This window comes from Brachypodium distachyon, chromosome 5, assembly GCF_000005505.3.
Source record: "Brachypodium distachyon strain Bd21 chromosome 5, Brachypodium_distachyon_v3.0, whole genome shotgun sequence".
In the NCBI taxonomy this organism is placed as follows: Eukaryota; Viridiplantae; Streptophyta; class Magnoliopsida; order Poales; family Poaceae; genus Brachypodium; species Brachypodium distachyon.
In genome coordinates, this window is record NC_016135.3 from 25690930 (window position 1) to 25708283 (window position 17354).

At 45.8% G+C, this 17354-nt stretch overlaps 4 protein-coding genes across 4 annotated transcripts; 2 read left to right on the top strand and 2 right to left on the bottom strand.

The window, feature by feature from the left end:
- Positions 1 to 312: 312 nt before the first annotated feature.
- LOC104581443 (GATA transcription factor 12) lies at positions 313 to 1131 on the bottom strand. Its single transcript, XM_010229006.1, has one exon. It carries the CDS (start codon positions 1129 to 1131, stop codon positions 313 to 315), a length of 819 nt encoding a protein of 272 aa, XP_010227308.1.
- A 424-nt stretch (positions 1132 to 1555) lies between these two features.
- LOC100824871 (V-type proton ATPase subunit D) lies at positions 1556 to 4988 on the top strand. The gene is made up of 2 exons (XM_003580617.4): positions 1556 to 2551; positions 4644 to 4988. Exon 1 carries the CDS (start codon positions 1711 to 1713, stop codon positions 2521 to 2523), a length of 813 nt encoding a protein of 270 aa, XP_003580665.1. The 5' UTR covers positions 1556 to 1710; the 3' UTR covers positions 2524 to 2551; positions 4644 to 4988.
- A 156-nt stretch (positions 4989 to 5144) lies between these two features.
- Positions 5145 to 9754, bottom strand: LOC100823644 (glutamyl-tRNA(Gln) amidotransferase subunit A, chloroplastic/mitochondrial). The gene is made up of 10 exons (XM_003580613.4): positions 9129 to 9754; positions 8403 to 8714; positions 7626 to 7805; positions 7420 to 7514; positions 7260 to 7335; positions 6332 to 6409; positions 6155 to 6248; positions 5999 to 6048; positions 5634 to 5747; positions 5145 to 5494 (listed from the first exon to the last, which is right to left on the bottom strand). The coding sequence occupies exons 1-10, from the start codon at positions 9672 to 9674 to the stop codon at positions 5411 to 5413; spliced, it is 1629 nt and encodes a 542-aa protein (XP_003580661.1). The 5' UTR covers positions 9675 to 9754; the 3' UTR covers positions 5145 to 5410.
- A 3016-nt stretch (positions 9755 to 12770) lies between these two features.
- LOC100823947 (3-oxoacyl-[acyl-carrier-protein] synthase III, chloroplastic) lies at positions 12771 to 17350 on the top strand. The gene is made up of 8 exons (XM_003580614.4): positions 12771 to 13325; positions 14125 to 14273; positions 14829 to 14965; positions 15662 to 15764; positions 15869 to 15987; positions 16207 to 16271; positions 16351 to 16567; positions 16636 to 17350. The coding sequence occupies exons 1-8, from the start codon at positions 13114 to 13116 to the stop codon at positions 16855 to 16857; spliced, it is 1224 nt and encodes a 407-aa protein (XP_003580662.1). The 5' UTR covers positions 12771 to 13113; the 3' UTR covers positions 16858 to 17350.
- The last annotated feature ends 4 nt before the right edge of the window (positions 17351 to 17354 follow it).

The following is a 17354-nucleotide window of genomic DNA, read 5'->3' on the forward strand; positions in this document are numbered from 1 at the left end:
GCAACCAAATTTGGATTAGCTACTGTACATCACAGAGTTTTCATTTTCTGTTCTACAATCAAATTTGAACTGGCTACTATACCTCACAGAATTAATCTGAAGTGTAATTGACGTACACATGACCTGAATTTTGTCTAATTGTTACCTATATTTACAGAGAAACACCGCCATCGATCCTTTTTAACCTATCGTCGAGCTAACACATAAAGCCAACAACACGAAAAGAACTCCGCCGCCCATGGCCTGATAGGTTGATATGATACACTAAAGAACGGAATATGTACAGAGATGATCGATCCATCAACGGCAGCGTCAGCTTGACTCCATGGAGGCTCTCTCCTCCTTCTTCCTGAGCTTCTCCACCTTGCTGTGGCGGTTCGAGTGCTTGCCGTCTCTGAAGAAAGGGCTCGTCGACGGGCAGTACTCCGGGACCAGCTTCTCGCGGCCCATCTTGTACCGGAGCCCGCACGCGTTGCACAGCGTGCGCCTCCCGAGCGGGCCCTCGCGCCACTGCGGCGTGTCTGTGCTCTTGCAGTGGCTGCACGCCCTCGGCTCGTTCTCGTCCTCATTCCCCGGCCGCCGCCCCCGCCTTGGGTTCACAGGCTGCCGCCGGCCACCATTGCTGCCTTGTGCAAACTGGTTGGCGCCGGTGGCGGCGGCAATGACAGGGCGTGGCTCCGTGGGCTGCCGAGGGCCACCATTGCTACCATGACGGAACTGGTAGCCGGTGGCGCCGACGATGACAGGGTGTGGCCATGGCCGCTTGCGGACGGTGCCGGCACGGCCGCGCGGCTTCTTCGGAATAGTCCAGTGGTGGAACGGGGAGACGAGCTGCTCCTGCACGGACAAAGAGTGCTCAGACTTCGGCGGCACATCCACAACAGTCCGCGCGTCCACGGCGCTGTTATTAGGGTTTCCATGGAGCACCGGCGACGAGCAGTCGATGCCGAGCGCCTCCAGGAGCTCGTCCTCGAGGGGCGGTATGCAGTTCAGGACCTCGTCGAGCGAGTCGTCGGGGCAGCACAAGGCGCTTTCGCCGTGGCGGCAGGAGGACGACCGGTCGCAGTGGAGCGAGGCGACGTCGTCGACGTCATGGAGGGAGAGGAACACATTGTTATTAGGTCTTCTCATGCACGCACGGAGCGGAGGTCGACGAGGCGGCCGGGTAGAGAGATTAAACCTAGTTGTTGTTGTTAGTTAGTTTGTTTGTTTGTTAGCCGTCCTCTAATTACGATATTGTTATCATCGGTTGATACTTGATGCGGCATCGCACAAGGCGGCGTGTACGTCCTGGACTCTGGGCCAAAGCGGCGTGAGTGAAGGCTACTCGGCCCAGAAAGGCCTCCGAGGCCCATTGAACTCCCCCTCCCACAAAGCAACTGCAGAAAGGCCCTGTATGCATCAAGTATTCACAGAAAACTCCCCGATTTCGACAAAACAGTGCGTGGAGACCCTCTAAGGGGAGGAAAATTCGAAAACGGTCTGCCGTTGTCATCGGAGACGTGTCCCGGTCCAACTCACACGAGTTTTTGTATCGAAACAAATCAGGAATTATAGAGAAAACAATATTCCGATCCAACCCGGAACATTAATAATCTGACCCATCTTCCCCCCTCCCTCAGCGATCCCTTTCCTCCTCCTCCTGCCCTCAGATCTCCGGCGACCTAGACTCCTCGGCGAATCGGAGGCGGCAGAGGCAGAGGCGGCGAGATGTCGGGGCAGAGCCAGCGCCTGAACGTGGTGCCGACGGTGACGATGCTGGGGGTGGTGAAGGCGCGGCTCATCGGCGCCACCCGCGGGCACGCGCTCCTCAAGAAGAAGTCGGACGCGCTCACCGTCCAGTTCCGCGCCATCCTCAAGAAGATCGTCGCCACCAAGGAGTCCATGGGGGAGGCCATGCGGGCCTCCTCCTTCTCGCTCGCCGAGGCCAAGTACGTGGCCGGCGACGGCGTCCGCCACGTCGTTCTCCAGTCCGTCCGCTCTGCCTCCCTCCGCGTCCGCTCACACCAGGAGAACGTCGCCGGGGTCAAGCTCCCCAAGTTCTCCCACTTCGTCGACCCCGCCGGCGGCGCTTCCGGCGGGCCCTCCGGCGCGTCCCCGAGTCTCACGGGTCTCGCCCGCGGCGGCCAGCAGGTGTCCGCCTGCCGCACCGCGCACGTCAAGGCCATCGAGGTGCTCGTCGAGCTCGCCTCGCTCCAGACCTCCTTCCTCACGCTTGATGAGGCCATCAAGACCACCAACCGCCGTGTCAACGCTCTGGAGAACGTCGTCAAGCCCAGGCTGGAGAACACCATCACCTACATCAAGGGTGAGCTGGACGAGCTCGAGCGTGAGGACTTCTTCAGGCTCAAGAAGATCCAGGGGTACAAGAGGAGGGAGATCGAGCGGCAGATGATCGAGGCCAAGAAGTTCGCGGAGGAGCAGCTTGCGGAGGATCTGGCGCTCAAGAGGGGCATCTCGATGGGGGCTGCGACCAACATACTGGTTGGAGGCGGCGACAAGGACGACGACATCATCTTCTGATCACCTCTAGTATACAATCATTCAATCGGTGCGTAGCGTTGCTGTCTTGTGCTCATTTTTTGGTTCTAGGATTAGAAACCTTTCTTAGATAGGTGTGTTAGCTGTGATGCTTTCTTTCAGAAATACTACTGCTTTAGTTCTTTTCACTATCCAATCAAGTATTGCTTCTTATATGGACATGGTTGTGGATAAAGAAAAATAAACAAAATACAGAATCACAAGTGTATGCATGATTATGTTATCCTCACATTAGTCACATAGAAAGTTTGCTGGCCTCCCGTTATGGTAGTGTATTCAAACAATTGTTCACTCCATAAGTTTCTAATCATTAACCACTAGTCAGTAAGATTTGATGAGCTTAGCCACTACTCCCTCTGTTTCAGTATATAACGCTCATCTCTAAAATTGTTGTAACCAAGGAGGGCCTAATAAAGAATAAAGTGTTGAACCGAGCATTAAATTTTGTTGATTAATTACCCGTCTCCTTCATGCACTGGCTAGTCAAAAAGTTAGTAGAACATGCATTGGATGATTTGAGATGAGAGTTGGTGGGAGGAGAGAAGGGCCTTATATATTGAAATCTCAGGATTTTGGTGATGGCCCTTGTATACCAAAAAGGAGGTAGTTAATAAGATTTGATGGGCTTTATCTTTGCTCTTGTCTTGTTTATGTGTTCTAACTTCTAGATGTTTATCCAAGGAAATTGGTCTAAAATGATAGCATTAGGTTCACTGGCAGATTAGTTACGCATGGCCTTGAAGTGTGATAGCAAATCCCTACACAGAATTACCAGAGAAAATTAGAGAACAATGTAGTTCCATGTGCTCATCAGCCATCACAATACGTTAGACAAGAAGAGACTGGGAACTCATACACACACATATTCCTCAGTCCAACAAAGGATGTCTCAACTTTGACTAAATTTGAATGCATCTATACACTAAGTCATGTCTAAATACATCCAAATTTTGACAAATTTGAGACATCTTTTGTTGGACGGAGGGAGTATTAGTATTGGGAATTTGGTACTCCCTCCGCCCAACAAAAGATGTCTCAAGTTTGTCAAAACTTGGATGTATCTAGACATGACTAAGTGTGTAGATGCATTCAAATTTAATCAAAGTTGAGACATCCTTTGTTAGATGGAAGGAGTATTTTGTTTTCCAGAAAATTAGGTAAGCATTGTGCTAAAAAATCCTTAAGTATCATATATGCAATAATTCGGTACCAAAGAATTTTATGCTTCTAAATTTACCGAGTCTGTTAGATGATCACGCACTATTTCTTAGCTCCAAGATACATTTGGACTGAGGGTAACCAGTTTACCGCACCTGAAGCTAGGGGGGAGGCTAACATCTCAGAGAGAGGGGTGGCTAGGGATGGTAGTTGCGATAGCAATCTAGCATCATGCCAATAAATTTTTCTTTGTATAAAATCCTAACTGAGTGCGGGTAAATCTTCAGTGTGGTGCATGACTCCATGAGCAGCTGGTAACACTGTAGCTCTGTAATTTGATACTTGAACTTGGCAATATGAATTTAGCCTTTTAGAATTATAACTTAATTCTCTTAGTTTGCCTGAAACATAGGTGATAGGTTCACTTGATATAAGCAGCTGAGTTGTATCTTCGCCGTTTTGCGAAGCAAAATGTATGGCAGCGCCATTGTGGATTTGAACTCATAAGTAACAGAAGTCATTGGCCATTCTGAATTCACTAAGATAGAGGCCATTTTGAACTGTATGGGTTGTACTTTCGTAAAGCTAATGCATGGCATAGGCATGGTGGACCTGATCTCAAAAGCCTAATTTTTAACTGCTGAATTAAAATAGGAGCTATTAACTTCTTCTGCTTGTTGACACTGCCATAATACTGTTGCTGAGATGTACGCACGAGAGCAAGTTAGGTCATGTTTGGTTCCTTGCCTAACCTTGCTCGCTAATGGGCTGGCAGTACTTGCTAGTGGAGGAAAGCCCAATTGTTCTCCCTCAAGGAAAACCTTGCTCGCCATGCCAAAAAATGCTAGGCGAGATTAATGTGTGTAGCTGTTTTATCTTGACATATGGAATCACAGTGCGTCGTTTCCCAACTTTCTGACAGTATATTTTGGGTCTTTTTGCAGTGATGGAAACAATAAGTTCTGGCGCTGGAGCTCCAGAATTGCATCTGTTTATAGAGTGGTGGATGTTTTGTTTCAGGCGTTGCCTGAATTCTTGCCATCCAAGACCCAAAATAATCTGTACTTGGAACCCCGAATATTGCCAGTGAACTTCAGCACGGATTGGCTATGTGCAGCTCTGTTAGCAAATTCATTCTGTACCATATTTCATTTGCATTGCATGCTCGTTTTAGATACGTATTTATTCAGAAAGGTGTACTTGGATTGGCATGGTTCACTATTAAGCTGCAGACTTGTGTATTTCATTTTGGCTCGAGCAGCTTTTATATCCTTTAAAATTCGTTGCAATTGGGTTTGTTGATATATGGCTTCGTTCACTTGGGAATATGTGGTCTCGATCATGTTTGGCACCAAATAAACATTAAATTTAGATTCAAGTAAAGTTGTGTCAGGATTGCCAGTTTCGTGGTGATTTATAATGTTAATTTGATACTCTAAAAGAAGTGATCAGAAGTTGCCTGAGTTGACTGTTTCAAAAAGAATAGTTCAACGAACAGCACACGACGTGATGCACATTAAGCCATTAACAAGCCGTACTATTATTGACCAATCAAAAAGATTACAAAACTATCATTGGTTGGTGTGAACCAATATTCCATGTGTGCAGAGCAGTTGTCTGCAGAATCGCTTCAGGAATGAATAGGAGGACCTTCAAAACCAGTAGCTGTAGGAACTGCTCGCAGAGTAGTTGAAGAAATGCAACAATGCATCTAGCTATCTGCCAACAGTGGTGGGACAAAACTGAAATCTTGCAGCGTTTGTTCGAAGATGTGACCTACTCTCAGCAGATTCCCCTGTAGAAGTGTCAAGAAAACAGATCGTCAGCGGATTCTCTCAATAGAAGGATATCGGTAGAAAGAACAGACAAGGAAATTGCACTAATCCTGGAACCATGCTACGACATTACAGGTCAACAATAGCAACATATATTACCTCACTAAAGGGGGATCCAATCATTTGAAGTCCAACAGGGAGACCTGCAGATCCACCATCGACGAACCCGCAAGGCACAACCAATGCAGGAAGACCAGCCAAGTTAACATTCACCTGCATCGGTAATCAGATTTGCAGTCCTTCAGATGCACCGCTGTGGTAAGTTTAACATCACAAAATGACCATGAATAGAATTCTACCTCAGCATGGTAACTTTATCAATATATCAAACTAACTTTGCAAGAACTAAAAAGGTGCATAGTGCAGCAGGTAACATGTTAATTTGGGAAAGGCCAATATAGAGATTCGCCATAAAGATTAGCCTACAGTTATCAACAAAAAAAAGTGCATTCAACAATTAATACCGTCATGATATCTCCAGCGTACATAGCTAATGGATCATTTGCCTTTTCACCTGCCAAAACGGCTCAAGTTATCAATGGGAAAGGCAAACAGGGAAGGGCCCTTTTCTTTTAGGAGAGGAAGAAGAAATAATTCATAGCTTTTTAGAAGAAGCATACCTATCTTGTAGGCTGCTGATGGAGCCGCAGGTGAAACAAGAATGTCATATCTTCTCAAAGCTTCTTCGAAGCTTTTCTTCACCAGCGTCCTCACCTACTACAGTATAATTTGTCTGCTAAGAAGTAAAAATAATAAAAAATGCAATTGTGAATTGGTTGCTACTTCTCTACCATTACCTGCTGAGCTCGTTTGTAGTATGCATCATAGTATCCAGCAGATAATGCATAAGTTCCCATTAAAATTCTCATTTTGACCTGAAAATAGGAATCAAAGTTTTATTTTTCACGAGATTCATCAGGACTGTTTTCTCAGGCAACTTACCAGTAACCATGATTGTGCGTCATATAAAACAGAAAGGCTTCAAGTGCTACCCAATGTAGCATGCGGTATAATTGATTCAGCTGACATGTTACCCCTAGTAATATCAGATACAGTTAGCATTCCAACTAGCATTGGGTCACCGACATGGCATGTCCAGAGTTGGTTGGCACACATGGCTTGACAACTTAACATACCATGGAAGGCAAAGGGAGTTTACCTATGTGTGTCTGAATTCACATGCACTAAATTTGAAAACTCCCCTTGACAAGGGACCAAATCCACTTTCTAAATTGATCCGAACTTTGCTTTCTAAGTACATAGGGAATTTACCTATGTACTTGCAAATGGTTTGAAACAGTTGAAGACTTAAGATCTAGTGCCTAGTTTCTTTTAGATAACGGAAGAGAACATCTCCCAACATATGCATCAATGCATCATACGCACAGCCAAAGATCTAATGGTTATTATATATCCAGTACTATAGACACATCGAAAAGGCTGCATTACGCAAAGCCAAACTTAAAGGAACATGCGACTAGCCCTTAGCTATTATGATCCTTACTTCATCTCCTCCATGTTACTGTACACAGTGACATTGATAGGAGTGTTGGCTGTTGCTGAGACACAGTGACAGCTCTGCTCCTAAGCATCTATGATAACTGCCTTTGCTTCCTATTTGAGCAGAAAAGTGTTTTCGTACTACAGATGTTCATTTACTCACAATAAAGACATAATGAGAGATGGGGAGGAGGGTCTTCGGGTTGGCCCATTGGCATACGGTACCTCATGACCGAGACCATTAGACCGGGAATCTCCATAAAGCTCATTCAAGTCATCAGCCGAAACCTGCCTTCCATACCTGAAAATGACTTTCCAGGAACATAAATATTTATAAACTTGGAAATACTTGGATAATGATGAGGTTTGAGTACAGCAAGGCCACCTGATACCATCATAGCGTGACAGATTAGATGACGCTTCAGAAGAGGCCAGTATGTAATATGCTGGTAAGCCAAGAGAAAATGAAGGCAGAGAAACCTGAAATGCAAAAAGATGTTCACTAAATATTTTATGATCTGTACAAATTTAATGGAAAACAAGAAAGAGTATCCTTCTTTTTTTTTCCCAGTAAGAGGGAAGCAACAAAACCTCTTCCACCACAGATCCCAATTGTTCAAGGTGTGAAGCAGCAGCTTTGATCGATGATATGACTCCAGTGTCCACACCGTCTCCAAGAGTTTCTTGAATAATCCCAATTCTCAGATTATTTAATGGTTTTGATTCTAGTAAATTTAGAGACACCAAGTCTGATCTATAGTCTGGAACATCCTGAGAAAGTGACACGAGAGATCAGATTTAGCAGCAATGAACCAGCTATTATGCCTTATTGCTTCATGATCTACTGGCTCCAGATCAACTTGCAAAGATGTAGATCCCAAAACGAATAAAATCAAAATTAGAAAAAACTGTAAGCATGCCATGAACTTTTTCTTGCATGTAGTGAATTTTGCATTAGCACTTTATATGATTGAGCGGGCTATATTATAGTCCTCTGCCCCCAAAAGTTTGATGGGTATATTAACTGCGAATTTACAGCGGTTCAACACTATATGTGCATCGAATAAGTCACACACTTAAGTTACGATTCATGAGAACCAAATAAACAACAGAGAGAGAATCAGTCCCAAAAGGCACTTGCCAATGTCCACGCAAGATAAGGTCTTGCTCAGGCAAGTTATGGTCATATGAACTTTTTTTTTCTTGTTTTATACATCTCTACTGCTTAAAGGCTGTTTCCTAGCCATAGTTACTCAACATATGGAGAAAAGGAAGGTATGAGTTGTTCCCCGACTAAATCAGATGAAAGCTTAGCTGGATTGAAAAAAATAGAAAATATAAGTTAAGGTGAAGTTCCAAATTCCTTACATGTGAGCTGCTGGTTGAATCCATCTTGTCATGGCCAGCAATGACAGACAACATGGTTGCAGTGTCAACAACTGATGATCCAAAGCACCCCACAACATCCAGTGATGAAGCATAAGCCATGAGTCCGTAACGAGATACACGTCCATAAGTTGGCTTTAGCCCAACTACACCACAAAACGATGCTGGTTGCCTCACACTTCCACCAGTATCACTCCCTAAGGACACCACACATTGTCTAGCAGAAACAGCAGAAGCAGAACCACCTGAGGATCCACCAGGCACACGGGAATCATCCCAAGGGTTTGTTGTCACCTGCATACCATAATCGTTAACTTTTTAGTGTTATATTGCCCCAAAATTATACCACAAGAGTGATGTATTACAAAACAAAGGAAACAAAAGTTAAGTTGAAGAAGACAGAAAAAAGCAAGAAGTTCCATATGTAGCGGAAGACATAATTTGGGCCTGCCTCACGACGCATTCCCTAACAGGTCAATCCAATGACTCACGTCCAAGTAATCGTACGGTGCTGAAGCGGGGTGATGGTATGCTACTGTCGCCTGTTTGCAATCCGATATATGAACTAAGTCGTCAAGTTTGATTTCATTGAGTTCTACGGACCAACAATAATACGCATTTACCACAACTATTTTCAACCTAAGATGATGGAAACTCCAGTGGACTTGGACAAAACAGCATAAGAATCAGATCAATGAGCCGCCAAACCTGAAACCCAGAGCCCTCGGTAGTGCTCCCCATGCCGAACTCGTCAAGGTTAGTCTTCCCAACCACAATGGCGCCCGCCTCCCTCAGCCGCCGCACTGCCGTGGCGTCGTACGCAGGCTGGTACCCATCCAGTATCCGCGACCCGCCAGTCGAGGGCATGTTGGCAGTGCAGAGGTTGTCCTTGACGCCCACGAGCACCCCGGCGAGCGGCCCCACCGCATCCTGCCCACCCGACGCGATCCTCCGGTCGAGCTCCTGCGCCTCCCGCTCGGCGGCGGCGTCCGCCACGTGGATGAAGCTGCGCACGATCGGCTCGGTGCGGCGGAGGCGGGAGAGGTACTCGGCAGTGATGTCGGCCGCGGTCCTCTCGCCGGACAAGAGCGACTCGCGGATGGAGAGGATGGAGGAGGGGCCCGGGCCCGGGGCCAGGGTCTTGGCGGGGGCGGATGGGAGGGAAGAGACTGCGGCGGTGAAGCGGCGACGAGGGATAGGGGACGCGCGTCGGTGGGAGAGGAGCATGCGGTGGGCTTGGAGAGGCGGCGGCATGGCGGCGGCCGGCGGGGAGGTTCTCCGGCGAACGCCGGTGCGCTTGGGGGTTTGGGGTTTGGATGAGTGGGAAGGAAAGGAGTGTGGATTTGGGGATTGGGTGGGATGGGATCGATGGCTGGGCTACCGACACGTGGAATGTCGACGCGTGGTGAGCGTCCGATTCTACCAACTCCACGGAGTTTACCCGGACTGTTCTGTTAGCGAAAGAGCAAATGTTCTACTGTAAATCGTTTATCGGTAGAAATTTTTTACTCTCTCAGTCCAAAACAACTGACGTGGATTTATATAAAAATTTATATAAATTTACGTTACTTATTTCAGTATGCAGGGTCCCTCCGATCTTTGAACTAAAACAACGACAAAAATTTCGTCCATGTTTGAGAAGTTGAAGCAAATACCATAACATTTTGTGTCGATAGGGGTGACCTGGCTCAAATAGGCCTCATTGATATCAGCTAGTTTCATTTTTCTGATGATTAACATGGGGTGACCAATAAAAGGACATAAATTAGAGTGAGGGACGAAGAGCATAAGGTAATCGTCGGTTCGTTGTCAATTCAAAAAACAAACAAAGCAATAACCAACCACTACAATCATTGGAGATCATGCTGGGAAGTTTCATTGAGGCTCCTTGTTCTCTTATACCATATGTGGCAACGATGGAGATAGCCAATGTGATGAACTGAATCATAAACTTTTCTTGACCGACGATATTGGTTGTAACAGTGTGATGGCGTAAGCGGATTGAACCGTTGCTGTTCAAGCACCCGCAAAAAACAAGATAGAATCTAGAGCGAGACAACATATTTTCTGGAACACCAACATCATTGCACGTTATAACATCAAGAGCAAATTACGTTATGCACAAGATATTAGTCAACACAACAACCATCACCATACGCACTCTACTACTCGCCAACATTCACCTTATAGAAAAACCCACACACGGGAACAACGCACGCGCATCCAAGATGCACATTTCCGCTAGATTTGAAGTGAAACTTCCATAACCAACTATCTCCTCACCTCAAACACATACTCCCTCTGTCCTGCTTTAATAGGCACCTTAGTTTCCGCACGCGTACCAAGGCAGCCCCAGCATTGCACTTTTGTATTGAACTAGGCCAAGGCATGCACTCAATTCCAGGCATTTCCAATCCTATTGCCCAATTAGTAGAAACTAACGAGGCACCGATTGGCCGGCCGCTGCACGCCTGCCCCCATCCCGCACCTCGTGTGCTAGGACGCATGGTATTGTTGGACTGAGTTGTTCAAGTTATGCGCTCCGTAAAAGCGAACGGAGGGAGTACTAATTTGCTCCAACCAAAGCTAGCGTAGGCAGATTAGTCCAAGTTGGCAAAAGGATAATATGGAGATGGATACCCTCCAATAATATGCCCATTGATTGTGGGGCATGTATGATGTTTTTGCCTATAGATTCTAGCAGGCAGGTACCCGCAAACTCATAAAGTGGGCATAAACATTAATATTGCCCTACAGATACCCATTGAATTATTTAATTAAAAATTAACACATGATGTATGGATCTCTACACGAGAGGTGCCTATAAAAGACTTTTAAGTTGTTTCTTGTTGTGTGAGACTTCATTTAATGGTGTTGTTGCGATGCCTTTACTTGATGCTGGAGGTTTGCTCGTGTACAGCTGCTCACCTCCCTTAGAAAGGTTTATGGATCTCCGAGTCAACAGAGAAAATGATAGTTTGGTACTTTCTTACTCAACTAATAATAATGGTGATTGCTTTAATTATTACTACATAATAGTTTTGTGAGATTACATTAATTTGTTGCACTCCGGCCTCACAATGAATTTCCACTTGATTCTTAATAGCGTCTTGGATTTGAAACCTAATTGACGCACCTAACGAGTTCAACCAAAAGATCAAATTGTTAGGAAAGGGTACCTACTATGTTTCAACACTACCGACCAAAGAACACAAGATTGGAAGAACATGGTGACGGGAAATGCTCATTTGATATGCAAAAACACATGGCATTTATCATTGAGAGACCGCAGTTTTGCATAGGAGGTGACAACGACCATAATGTCCGATGGGACGCCAGTAGCGTACGTGTCTCGCAGCCATTGGTCTAGCTAAACACGGATGAAAGACCTATCACCCAGCTGACACAAGGTGGATATTCCGAATAGGAACACCAGTTTTGTGTTAAATGTGTGGCAATTTCAACTCCAACGCAGATCGGAAGGTCATCTTCCCGCATTATCCCATCAGAACCAATGGAGTAGCTCATGATCTAGCTAGTTTTATTTTAGATAACTTTGTGGACCATTGAACTATTATCTGACATCAATAAATGGCTAGTTATGGTGACTTTCCCTAAAAGAAACAGATCAAATTTCTCAAAATCCCTCTTATTTAGAGATCTAAACATGTCAACACCAAAATTGGTTATTTCAAAAACAATGAGAAAAACATTGAATCCTCGTGCTGTTATGTGTACTCATGCCGCTTGAAGCTAAATCATGTACCTCATGATACTCAACTTTGGCGTCACACGGTCGAGCCGACAATAATGTCAAACTTGGCAATTGCATACATCAAAAAAGTCAAATCTGGCAAGACGCTCAACTTTTATGATGCCAAACCATGGAGCCGGTGAAAGACAGTCAAATTTGGCAGCCGTGTTCGTAAAAAACGTTCATAATCTGGCAATCCAGTTCATGTTTGGAGTTTGCCGGATGAATGTTCGAAGTGTCAAAGAAGAACCACAGGACATGCAGCACAGCCAAGAACGAGGACTTGTAGAGATTTCGCGAGAAGAAAGGACGTAATGCGCCGCGGGGAGTACATACGATCAAATGGGTACGTATACCGTATACGTACGCGCATACGAAATTGGCCTTGCCCACGCCACGAGAAATCCCTTTGTTCGCATTACCCGAATTAACCCCCGCACCCCCAGCTAATAACCAATCCCAATCTGGCTCTCCTGTTAACATCCTGAGCACACGCTGACACGCAGAAACCCACGGGGAAAGAAAGGAAGGGCAGGCTTGGGGTGCTCCATCCACCGCCTCCTCTCCATCTCCCCACGCATCACAATTCACACCGCATAGATTGCGCCACCGGTCAGTCTCTCTCAAGTGGCCTCGCCTCACCCGCATCGCCTTAAAAAAAAGCCTCCCTCTGCCTCCGGGCGGAGCTTTCGAAGCTCCCCTTCCCCCCCTCCCCCTCGCAACCATCACCGCCGCCCACCGTTCCCACCGCCGCCGCCCCCTCTATATCCCCCCTCTCCCCCTCGCATGCCACGCTCGCCGCGGACCACGACTCCCAGTCCTCCTCCTCCTGCCCGCGAGTGACTCCCTCCTCTATCCCTCTGTCTCGTGCCCCTGTTGCTGGACGAGGCCGCCTCCGCAGCAGCAGTGTTAGTGTCAGTAGCAGCGAGATCTCCGGCCATGGTCGCCGCCTCCGGCCTCGCGCCGCCGCGGGCCGCGGCCGTCGTCCCCTGCACGCGCGCGCGCGGCGGTGGGCAGCACCACCGGGTCGGCTTCTCCCGATCCCCGCCGGTGGCCGCGGCATCGGCGGTGGCGGCGAAGCTCCGGTGCTGCGCCTCCGCCGTCGACGACAGCGCGGTCGCGGCAGCGGCCCCCAAGCCCCGCCTCCCCAGGTAACGACGCCTGCGCCTCCCGCTCACGTGCCTTACTGCTACTTGCCAATGGCTGGTGGGGGTGATGCGATATCCTGTAGGATGTCCTGTCGTAGAAGGTGGGATGTTCGCGCTGCTCGTTCACCAAGGATCTTCCCCCCCGGTCCTCATTGTCTGAATGGGGAGGGGTTTTCAGCTGGTTTTGTGCGTGTGGTGTGATTTTCAGGTGATTTTGACCATGATTTGTGTTGGGTTTTGTTTTAAATCAGGTGATCTGGTTGTTCTGTGGAGGGCTTATGGTAGGAATTTAGTGTTTACCTTTGCCTGCTGCGGTTTCGCATTTATGGTTGGCTTTCACTGCAAAAGGTGGCTCTGGGACTTACTTTTTGGTACTATACTACGGGTTTATACGGGCGTTTTAATATCGAAATGCAGTAGTTCTATGAAGTCAGATCAGATTGATGTCACTGTTCAGAAGCTTCGGTGCTTTGGTACAACGATGATGATGACAAGATGCCTCAACTCGCTAGTGTTAACTGCGTGTCACCAGAATAGGCCACCCTCGTGCATACGGTTATGCGGATGGTAGCTCGTGGTTGCTACGATCATGGATGTGGATCTGCCCAGGTTGCTCATAAATGTGGTGCCAGATGTTGCTATTTCTGTACCTCACTGTGTAGGCAGTGGCACAATGCTATTTCTTGTGTTGATCCATCTGTTTTGCTGGGGTTGAACACTCACTGATCTAGAACTTTTGTTAAGGGGGTTATATATTTTACCTGTGGCAGGAAATGTCTCTAACGTTCATGAGTAATTACAGGGTGGTTGGTATGGGTTCAAAGCTCATTGGATGCGGATCGGCCACTCCAGCACTCTGCGTTTCAAATGATGACCTCTCAAAATTAGTTGAAACATCAGATGAGTGGATCGCAGCTCGGACTGGGATTCGGAACAGGCGTGTTCTTTCAGGTACTTTTATTTCACTTTTCCATTCCTTGTTCACTTGGGTAGTTTGGTTAGGGCCAGTGGTGGCCTCTCCGGCAAGATGTGTAGTGATTGTTTATGAGTATTTCTTTTAGTTAGGTGATCACTTATGGATGATATGTGCATCAAGTTGCTGTTGATGGTTGAAGTAGTTTAAGGTCATAGACATGTTGGTCATATTGGTAATCATAAACATATGAGCTTATGTTTTGTCACAAAACACACTTTCTCATTGATGTTTAAGGGCCGACAAACAACATCACGTGACATTGATGATTGGAGATCGTGGTTCACAGGCTGTTATGAAAATAATGTTTTATTACATTAGCTAATACCTGGCTAGCTTATAATGTATAAATAAATGCAGCACTCAGTTACATAGGTAGTGAATAACATCGTTGCCAGCTGGCTCCATTGTCTCTAAGTGGGTAGGTAAATCAGATTTTGCTCAGAAAGTTAAGAGCCACAGTGTTTCCATTTTGCAGACATTTTTCATTAATCTGTTTTCCGTAAGTAATTTGTAGTGTTAAAATGTGCTAGGGGATGAAACACTAGGCGGTCTTTCGGTACAGGCAGCACAAAGGGCCCTTGATATGGCTCAAGTAAGAGCTGAAGATGTCGACCTTGTTCTTGTTTGCACATCTACCCCAGATGATCTTTTTGGAGGTGCTGGTCGGGTATGGCCATGTGACATTTATTAAAGCATTATATTAGTTTTCATTCCTGCCTTTTTTAGAGAATATACTAGTAATCATACTTACATGCAAATTATTTCTCCTGGTGTTGTTTGAGGTACTGTTTATTCCTGCTTTTAATGTGACCATCTCATGCTTGAGAAATTCTTTTTTTACTTTACTGTATTACCATAAGATGAGTGGAATATGGACTATCCTAGTGTTATGTTTAACCAAGGAATTGCTGTTAAATTCTCCCCGTCATGAAATTTATTCTGGTTTGATAGTACCATGTTCTATCTTTCAAGACTAAATTATATTGCGATGTTATTATACACATGGCAAAAGAGTCTGTATGATAGAGTGTATCTCTTGAATCTATCAATACCTAATATGTTAGGGAATCTTGGTTCTTTTTGACATATCGATGTCCTAAGTCAAGCCTACAATATTTGGTTGACATGTTTTCTTAGAACGGCCTATGTTTATCTGATTTAGACCAAAACCCAAGTCATTTCTTTTATCACTATGTAACTACTCTGTTAGTTATGTTCTTTGGGTTTTAGTCTACTGTTCAGTACTGTTAATCTTTTGAACTACCGGTACTTTGTAATCATAAGTAACTACTCTGTTCTAGTTATTTCTGGGATTTATTATGGTCAATTTCGCATAAATCAACATCTGGATAAATGTAAACAGGTGCTGGCGGAGCTGGGGTGCACAAATGCATTTGGCTTTGATATTACTGCTGCCTGTAGTGGATTCATTGTTGGTTTAATTACAGCTACCCGTTTTATCAAAGGTAATTTCTATATTAAATATTTACAGGAAATTGTTATCGGGCGCCTTGTTGAATTAACATATGCCATTCCCTCTAAAAAAGATTAACATATACCACTATTGTAGGTGGGGGTATTCAGAATGTCCTAGTAGTTGGTGCAGATGCTCTTTCGCATTATGTGGATTGGACAGACAGAGGTACTTGCATCCTCTTTGGTGATGCTGCTGGTGCTGTTTTGGTCCAGGTATCTCTTATTTCTTGTTCAAATGTGGGTCTGCTTTCCATTACCCAGTGAATTAGCCAAGGTCCATGTTTCAGTGGGTTATAGCCTCTCCGTATACTCTGTTGGGCAGCAATTCATGGTATTGCAGGCATGTAGTGTTGGCTGATGTGGCATTATAGTTTGCAACATCCTTCTGCAAGTTGTTTTATCAACTTTTTAATCCTCAACACAACATTGCAGGCATGCAATGCTGATGAAGATGGCTTGCTAGGTTTTTCTGTGCAAAGCGATGGCAATGGACAAAAGTATGGCTTACTTTCTAAAAAGGTTTGAGATCATGTTTCTAGCAGGTCACTTTCTTAAGTTTGCTGTTTACCTGTGTAGGCACCTGCATTGTTCATCGTCGAACACTGAGGACGTCTTGTCGAAGACCAATGGTGCCCCTACCTTCCCACCAAAGAAGGGGACCTTCTCATGCATTGAAATGAATGGAAAGGAGGTTTTTCGCTTTGCCGTACGTTGTGTGCCACAGTCCATTGAAAGGGCATTAGAGGAGGCTGGTCTACCTGCCTCCAGTATTGATTGGCTGTTGCTGCACCAAGTGAGTATCCTATTTATGATCAAATTCTTTGACCTGCGCATCGATCTAATTGACCATCCATGTTACAGGCTAACCAACGGATTATCGACGCTGCCGCTAACCGGTTAGCTATCCCATCGGACAAAGTTATTTCAAATCTTGCTAATTACGGCAACACCAGTGCAGCGTCCATCCCATTAGCGTTGGATGAGGCCGTTCGCGGTGGGAAAGTGAAGACAGGTGATATTATTGCAGCATCCGGTTTTGGAGCTGGGCTTACCTGGGGTTCAGCCATCGTCAAATGGGGCTAATTGTTCTTCATGCTGAACTACCAAACCCAAAGCTTTTGCCACATGGCCCTAGGTTTAAGCCTTTACGGGGTCATTTACGCTTTCCCTGTCCAAAAAGTTTCTTTTATCTCCATCGTTTTTCTTGCACATGAACACAGTGGCACTTTGCCTTATTCATCTATTCCTTTGGCCCTTTACACAGCTCAGTTGTCATTGTGGTTACTGGTTACTTGGTTAGCAGCGAGTCTGTATTGTACTAGTTCTCTGTAGTTTGAGTGGTGGGCGGGATTATTTTGAACCTCGGATGGAAATTAGCTGGTATCGGGGGGAGATTACAATGTAAAGTGTTAATGGGCCTTCTTAGCAAGGTTTTGCCTGGAAATTCCATTGAACTGTGGTCGATGTCACGGCCTTCACGGCCTTCATAGATTCCATTGAACCTTGGCTATCTGGAATAAGCATGTACAAGGACACTAATGGTTATGGACATTGTAGTGTGGCAAATGCTTTGTAATAAC

Bases quoted from the DNA above. Each gene is read 5' to 3' on its own strand.
- LOC100824871 (XM_003580617.4), top strand. From the start codon at position 1,711: ATGTCGGGGCAGAGCCAGCGCCTGAACGTGGTGCCGACGGTGACGATG.
- LOC100823644 (XM_003580613.4), bottom strand. From the start codon at position 9,674: ATGCCGCCGCCTCTCCAAGCCCACCGCATGCTCCTCTCCCACCGACGC. The intron at 7,806-8,402 runs GTAAGGAATTTG...TCACTTTCTCAG, and splicing joins ATTCAACCAGCAGCTCACAT to GATGTTCCAGACTATAGATC. The intron at 6,249-6,331 runs GTAATGGTAGAG...ATACTGTAGTAG, and splicing joins ACTACAAACGAGCTCAGCAG to GTGAGGACGCTGGTGAAGAA.
- LOC104581443 (XM_010229006.1), bottom strand. From the start codon at position 1,131: ATGAGAAGACCTAATAACAATGTGTTCCTCTCCCTCCATGACGTCGAC.
- LOC100823947 (XM_003580614.4), top strand. From the start codon at position 13,114: ATGGTCGCCGCCTCCGGCCTCGCGCCGCCGCGGGCCGCGGCCGTCGTC. The intron at 14,274-14,828 runs GTACTTTTATTT...AAAATGTGCTAG, and splicing joins GAACAGGCGTGTTCTTTCAG to GGGATGAAACACTAGGCGGT. The intron at 15,765-15,868 runs GTAATTTCTATA...CCACTATTGTAG, and splicing joins AGCTACCCGTTTTATCAAAG to GTGGGGGTATTCAGAATGTC.